Source organism: Myotis lucifugus, unplaced genomic scaffold (assembly GCF_000147115.1).
Source record: "Myotis lucifugus unplaced genomic scaffold, Myoluc2.0 scaffold_96, whole genome shotgun sequence".
Taxonomy (NCBI): Eukaryota; Metazoa; Chordata; class Mammalia; order Chiroptera; family Vespertilionidae; genus Myotis; species Myotis lucifugus.
Genome location: NW_005871144.1, coordinates 511,291 through 517,945, shown reverse-complemented (window position 1 = coordinate 517,945; position 6,655 = coordinate 511,291). Strand labels below are relative to the sequence as shown.

Here is a 6,655-nt window from a genome sequence, read left to right as displayed (position 1 = left end):
CCTGCTGTTTGGTTGTTTGGTCGCCCCTCACTAAACCCCCTGCTGGCCTGGTCACCCCCAACTGCCCCTCCTGCGGGCCTGGTTGCCCCACACAGCCTGCTGTTCAGTTGTTTGGTCGCCCCTCACTAAACCCCCTGCTGGCCTGGTCACCCCCAACTGCCCCTCCTGCGGGCCTGGTTGCCCCACACAGCCTGCTGTTTGGTTGTTTGGTCACCCCTCACTAAACCCCCTGCTGGCCTGGTCACCCCACGCAGCCTTCTGCTCAGTCATTTGGTTGTCCCTCACTAACCCCCCCTGCCGGCCTACTCACCCCATGCAGCCTGTTCGGTCGTCCATTTGGTTGTGATGGTCGCTTAGGCTTTTGTTATTATAGATAGTCAACATACTGTAGTGATTATATACATTATATCCCCATGACTTGCATATAATAGCATTATTTTTATTTTCTGACTTCGGTCCAGTGTGCAATGATGTGTATAAGTGACACTTTGTTAGAAACAAGCAGCTTGGTGTAAATATTTTGTGTGGCTGGAAGTTTCCTGCTGCTAAGGTCTAAATTGGTGTTTTTTATTACTCCCCCATCACCCCTCCTCCTTTTCCCACCCCTGCCCCAACTGGTCAGTTTTAAGAAGTAAGGTTAATGGAAAGTTTTCTAACAGTGTTCCTGCTAAGGAAGAGATAACTAAATGTAAATAATGAGAGAAGTAACTTTGGTTGTCAGGTTACATAAATATTTAGAACAGCGGTTCTCGACCTGTGGGTCACGACCCCTTTGGGGCTCCAACGACCCTTTCACAGGGGTCACCTAAGACCATCGGAAAACGCATATATAATTACATATTGTTTTTGTGATTAGTCACTATGCTTTAATTATGTTCAATTTGTAACAATCAAAATACATCCTGCATATCAGATATTTACATTACCATTCATAACAGTAGCAAAATTACAGTTATGAAGTAGCAACGAAAATAATTTTATTGTTGGGGGTCACCACAACATGAGGAACTGTATTAAAGGGTCACGGCATTAGGAAGGTTGAGAACCACTGATTTAGAAGGATAATACAGTGCTTTTGGAGTCAGACTGCCTTAGATTTAAAATCAGTTACTAACCATGAGCAAATCATATAACTTGTGAATCCTGTTATCCATCTACACATATAAAAGCCTAAGTGACCAGATGACCAGTCGCTATGATGCACACTGACCAACAGGGGGCAGACGCTCAACGCAGGAGCTGCCCCCTGGTGGTCAGTGCGCTCCCACAGTGGGAGCGCCGCTCAGCTGACCTAAAGGCACCAGACTCTGGGCTCACGGCTGGCAAGCGTAGCTGCGGTAGCCCTAGTCTCTCCTACCTCCGTGGCAGCACTATCGAATGGTGGCTCCTGGGTGGGAGGGGCAAGCACAGCGGGGCCGGGATGAGCAGGAGCAGAGCAGCCGGCCCAGGCTCGGGCTCTTCCCCGGCTGCCTGCCGCTTTGCATACTACTACATCCTTCGGGGGATGTTGGACTGCCGGCTGTCCGACATCCCCCAAGGGGTCCCGGATTGCGAGAGGGCACAGGCCCGGCTGAGGGACCCCATCAGTGCACGAATCCGTGCACCAGGCCTCTAGTATCTATATAATAGGAAGAATATCTATTTTGCAAGGCCAAAAGGATTAGAAGTAATCTCTATTAAAACACCCACTATAACGTTTGACACATAGTAGGTACTCAAGAAATAGGCATTGTTCTTTATACTATTCATATTGTTGACTTCGTCTATCTTTTTAGCCTGTATCTTGAATGATGAAAGCAAATTTCTTTTTTTATCTCTAGATTTGCCATTGTATTCATGCTTTATTTTAATTATGGTACATTCACACTGGAATCTCAAATAGTTTGAGATTATATGACTGGTCTTTTCTTGAGCTCCAATTTGCTTTCATTCTGAAGAATTAAATAGATGTAATAAGAGAAAATCCCAAAGGATAAAGATATTGTGAGTAGTTTTCTCACAATATTGTGACTCAAATTGCTGTGCATGTTTTCTAGAAGTATTTATTCTAGAAGGTGTGACTCAGAATTTGATGGAGTGATTTGTGTTTTGATTGTACCATCTTCTTCCTTTAGGTCATTGCTATATTTAAGGATGTGTTTAGTTCAGATTCAAACCCATACATGGGAACCAGACTATTTCACATCACTCCCTATGATGTTCAGGTGAGACGACCAGCAAAATTCTCTGTTCTTTTACAATTTTCTGATTTCTCTTTGTCCCACTACCAGGCACACTTGCTAAGTCTCACTGGCATGTCTTTTTCAGCTGGGCTACTCAGTCCTTTGCCGTGGCGGCTATGTCACTCCCCCATCCCGCCATCCCCTGTTGCTCCTGCATCAGTCGTTACAGTCTCTGGAGTCGATTATGAAGTGTGTGCAGATGAGCTGGATGGTCATCCTTGTGGGCCCAGCTTCTGTGGGCAAGACTAGTCTGGTCCAGCTCCTGGCACAACTTACTGGTCACACATTAAAGATCATGGCTATGAACAGTGCAATGGATACGACAGAGCTTCTGGGCGGATTTGAGCAGGTAATTGTCCAATTGGTAGTCTTCCTTGTTGGTGGTGACTATAAGAAGCAGCAGTCTTTGGCTCTGGCAAACGGCTATCATAAATTCACATGCTCTGGATATTTCAGGTTGACCTTATACGGCCCTGGAGGCAGCTGCTAGAGAAGGTGGAGAGCACTGTGAGGGCACTGTTAAGAGACAGCCTCCTTGTCAGTGCTGACGATGCAGAAGTAGTCCTGCGGGCCTGGAGTCATTTCCTTCTGACATACAAGCCCAAATGTCTTGGAGAAGATGGTAAAGGTGTCACGATGGAGATTGTCAACAAGCTGGAAGCAGTATTATTGCTTATGCAGCGACTCAATAATAAAATCAACTCATACTCCAAGGCAGGTGTGTGTGTTTGGACCTGTGTATCAGACATTTACCATCGTCCATTTAGTGTCCATTTACAGGAAATGTATTTGTAAATGTAATGCTCATAATTTTTTTAGTGATTATTAGCACCCAAATTTTGAAACTGTTGGTCTTAGAAAGTAAACTGAGGCTGATGTTCAGTATCCACAATTGGTGATCCTAAACAGGGCAACCAAGGAAGAAATTGGCTTCTGAGCTGATGGTTTATTTTGTGTATAACCAGCTGTAATGACAAAGCTATAAGCTCGTCTTATTGTTTATTGGCCTTTTGAAAAGACTTTATAGCTTTTCAGGAATGGCATTTTCAACTGAAGAATAATACTCTAAATTGATAGGATATGTTTAGTAGTTGTGTGTAGAAAGTGGAAGAAATTCCTCAATTAACATGGAAATTTAACTTTCCTCGTTTTGTGGTGCAGCATTCCTTAGGTATCATGGCCCTATGCTGTCTGTCGTCAGCAGTTGTTTCGTATATTTTGCCTAGTTTTCTGATTGTTGACATGGAGGTTAGGTCTAAATCTTATTATTTCCTATGGCTAGAAGCAGGAATTCAATATATATTACCTTGTGATATGAAAAAGGGTCATAAAATAATTTCTAACAAAAAAGAGCAATTGAAAGATTTCTAGAGATGGGCTATATAAACTGCAAAGCACTAGGCAAATAAATACCAGTTGTTACTATAATCATATGGTCATTATAAAGGAAGCCCAGTTTAATGACATTAATTTCATTGTGCCAACTGATAACACTTGTTTGTAATAAATGCAGTAATACATGGGAGACATTATTTTCCTTCTGCCATTTGAGAAATTATAGCACATAAGGATTATTTATCTTTTCCACCCTCAAGTCACTTTTATCTACCCAGAATGCTATTAAGAAGTATTTTCTGCCCCCAAACCTTTTTTCTTATCTATTTTCTTTAAACAAACCCACAATTTTTTTCCTATTGACTCTTTTATGAAACTTTAAAAAATCAGGACAGGAGTTTTCGACTTTCTTTTAATAAACTTAGTTTTTGTTGTTGTTTTTATTGTCCTGGTTTGAAATTAAGTGATGTGGCTGTGACATTTCAGAGTTTGCCAAACTTGTGGAAGAGTTCCGAAGCTTTGGGGCGAAGCTTGTGCAGTCATCCAGTGGCGGCAGCCATGGCACCTTTGAATGGGTCGACAGCATGTTGGTTCGGGCCCTGAAGTCTGGAGATTGGCTTTTGATGGATAACGTTAACTTTTGCAAGTAAGGACCTTCTGCCCAATCACGAGTGAGCCTGACTGAAATTTGGAATATGCTTGTCAGAGTAGATACTGAGGTAGAAGTTTTGGTGTTTTTAATACGCTGTTTCTTAAGTAGAAATGCATTCTCAGCCCTGTTCTGTAGATTTCTCCCTGTGTTGAACTTATTAGTTGGTAATTAGACAGCTGCAAGATTTTAGTGAGCTGAACTGAAGGCTAACAGAGTTGGATTACATTTCCAGTCGTCTTTGAGTCCTTTTTATTTAATACCAGAATGACCAGATAACGGTCATTTTTGAGTGCAGTTTTCTGAGTTAACCTTTAAGTGATAATGTTGGGAAGTGGGGGAGAGGGGAGGGGAAAAAGAGAAGAGAGTTACAGTTCAGGGAACTTGCTGTCATTTTCCTTTATTTTTTCAGCAACTATTTTGTGATTTTACTGTGTATGGGTCTCTGGACTGTGTGCCTTGGGAGTGAAAGTGGGAATAGATGGGGAAAGAGATCGCAGTTCTATGTAGGGGAGTGACTTGTGCTGAGAGAAGACATGGGTCAGAAGCAGTGGGAGGCTTGTGTGAGGAAAGCAGAGTCAAGGCAGCATGTCAGTCTGTCCCCCATTTGAACTCTCTGTGCAGCCCGTCCGTGCTGGATCGTTTGAATGCTTTGCTTGAACCTGGAGGTGTCCTCACTGTTAGTGAGAGAGGAATGATAGATGGATCCACTCCCACCATAACACCACATCCCAATTTCAGGTATGTGTGCCTCTTAAGTTTCTGCCTAAGAATCTGACAGCCTTAAAAGCAGAGGCTGACATTCAGTAGGCCCTTTTTAGGTATTATATTGACACACCCAGTCATAAGTATGTTCACCCATTCATTGATTCAGTTAACAAAGTATTTATTGAGGCCCTGCTCTTTGCCATGCTCTGAGGATACAGTGATAAATGAGAGATACAAGTCCTGCAGTGGGTTGGTGGTGAAGGGTAGAAGCAGGGAGACCAGTTACAAGCCTTTTGCAGTAGTTCAGGGAGGTGATGATAGTTTATATACTAGGTGGTCAGATGACTAGGACATGTCAGTGGACTTTTGGGTTGAGAAAAAGAGAAAGTAAGGATGCTATCTAAGTTTTTGGCTTGAGTAATGGGTTAAATGGGGGTGTTCAATGAGAAAGGGAAGAATGGCAGAGGAGCAGGTTTAGTGTGGGAGGGTCAGCAGGGAATCGCTGTTTAAGTGTTGGAGATGTCCGATAGCTAGATGGAGGTGGTAACTGGACATTGAACGTATGATGCTAATTGTTTCAGGAAAACATAGTGCTTCTTTTTCTGCGCTCTGTAAGTTAGAATGATGAATTATTACTGCCTGGTTTAGGGAATATCTGAAAGTTAAGAATCTTAAAGTTCTCAGATATCACTAAAGGTGCACTGGATATACAATATTTAGTTCCTAAGGAAAGTAGGTTTAGAGAATGAATTTGCTGTATTTTGAGGAATTTGGGACTCGAAGATAGAATACATGTGACAATAGCAGACTTTTCATTAGTGGTGTCTCCCTTGATTAGTTCCCTGAAGATGAGCCAAATAAGATTTGCCCTCAGCTGTTGTTTCTGAGCTGCACCATTGGTTGCACTGGGATTTAAATTTTTTTCCCTTTGAATTGCTGTGTTACTAGACTTTTTCTCTCAATGGATCCTGTTCATGGAGAAATATCCCGAGCTATGAGGAATCGTGGCCTTGAAATCTACATTTCAGGAGAAGGGGATGGGAGCATCCCAGATGACCTGGATCTGAAAGTTCTGCTGCACAGCCTTGGGTTGGTGGGGGACAGTGTGTGTGACACCCTCTTGGCTCTACACAGAGAGACCCAAAGTGCTTTTGTAGGTAAGGTGCTTGACTTCTAGGCCTCTGCCTCTGCAAGATTTTATTCCTGTGGAAATTCATGTGTTATTCCGCTTGACTGCTAGTCCAGGAGTTCTCTCACGTTTAGTGTACATAGACATTACCACAAAAATGTAGATGTTCCAATAATCTCCTCCCCCCTAACAGCAGGTCTGGGTGAGGCACAGGAATTAAAAAAGTTTCCCAGGTAATTCTGATGCCTGCAATCAGAGGCCCACATGTTGGAGAATACTGCTTCAGGCACTGAGATTGTGAAGTGCATCCCTCATATCTTCAGGATCATCATATGAATTGTTTAAACAGACAGATGTTACTTTTTCTAAATGTCCAAGTGTACAAGAAAAGCAATTAATAACAGTAGTGATAATAATAAATCGAAACCTATTTATTGAATAGCTATTAAGTGTTAGGTTCAATATTCGTTACTTTTTTAGTATTCACATTAGTTCTGCAAGGCATGTCTTTCTATTTTACAGATAAGGCTAAGAGAAGTTGAGTAACTCATCAAAGCCAAATAGTAAATAATGACAGCTGGAATTTGAAAGTAGGTCTGTTGGATTTCAGAG

At 42.3% G+C, this 6,655-nt stretch overlaps 1 protein-coding gene across 1 annotated transcript in view; it reads left to right on the top strand.

Annotated features, from left to right (window-relative positions):
• MDN1 (midasin AAA ATPase 1) overlaps window positions 1-6,655 on the top strand; it is a 144,026-nt gene that overhangs the window by 69,760 nt on the left and 67,611 nt on the right. Inside the window, exons 41-46 of the mRNA XM_014458412.2 lie at window positions 2,115-2,204; window positions 2,308-2,571; window positions 2,679-2,940; window positions 4,044-4,203; window positions 4,831-4,947; window positions 5,863-6,071. Coding sequence (XP_014313898.1) covers window positions 2,115-2,204; window positions 2,308-2,571; window positions 2,679-2,940; window positions 4,044-4,203; window positions 4,831-4,947; window positions 5,863-6,071 — 1,102 coding nt within the window. The remainder of the gene's footprint in view (window positions 1-2,114; window positions 2,205-2,307; window positions 2,572-2,678; window positions 2,941-4,043; window positions 4,204-4,830; window positions 4,948-5,862; window positions 6,072-6,655) is intronic.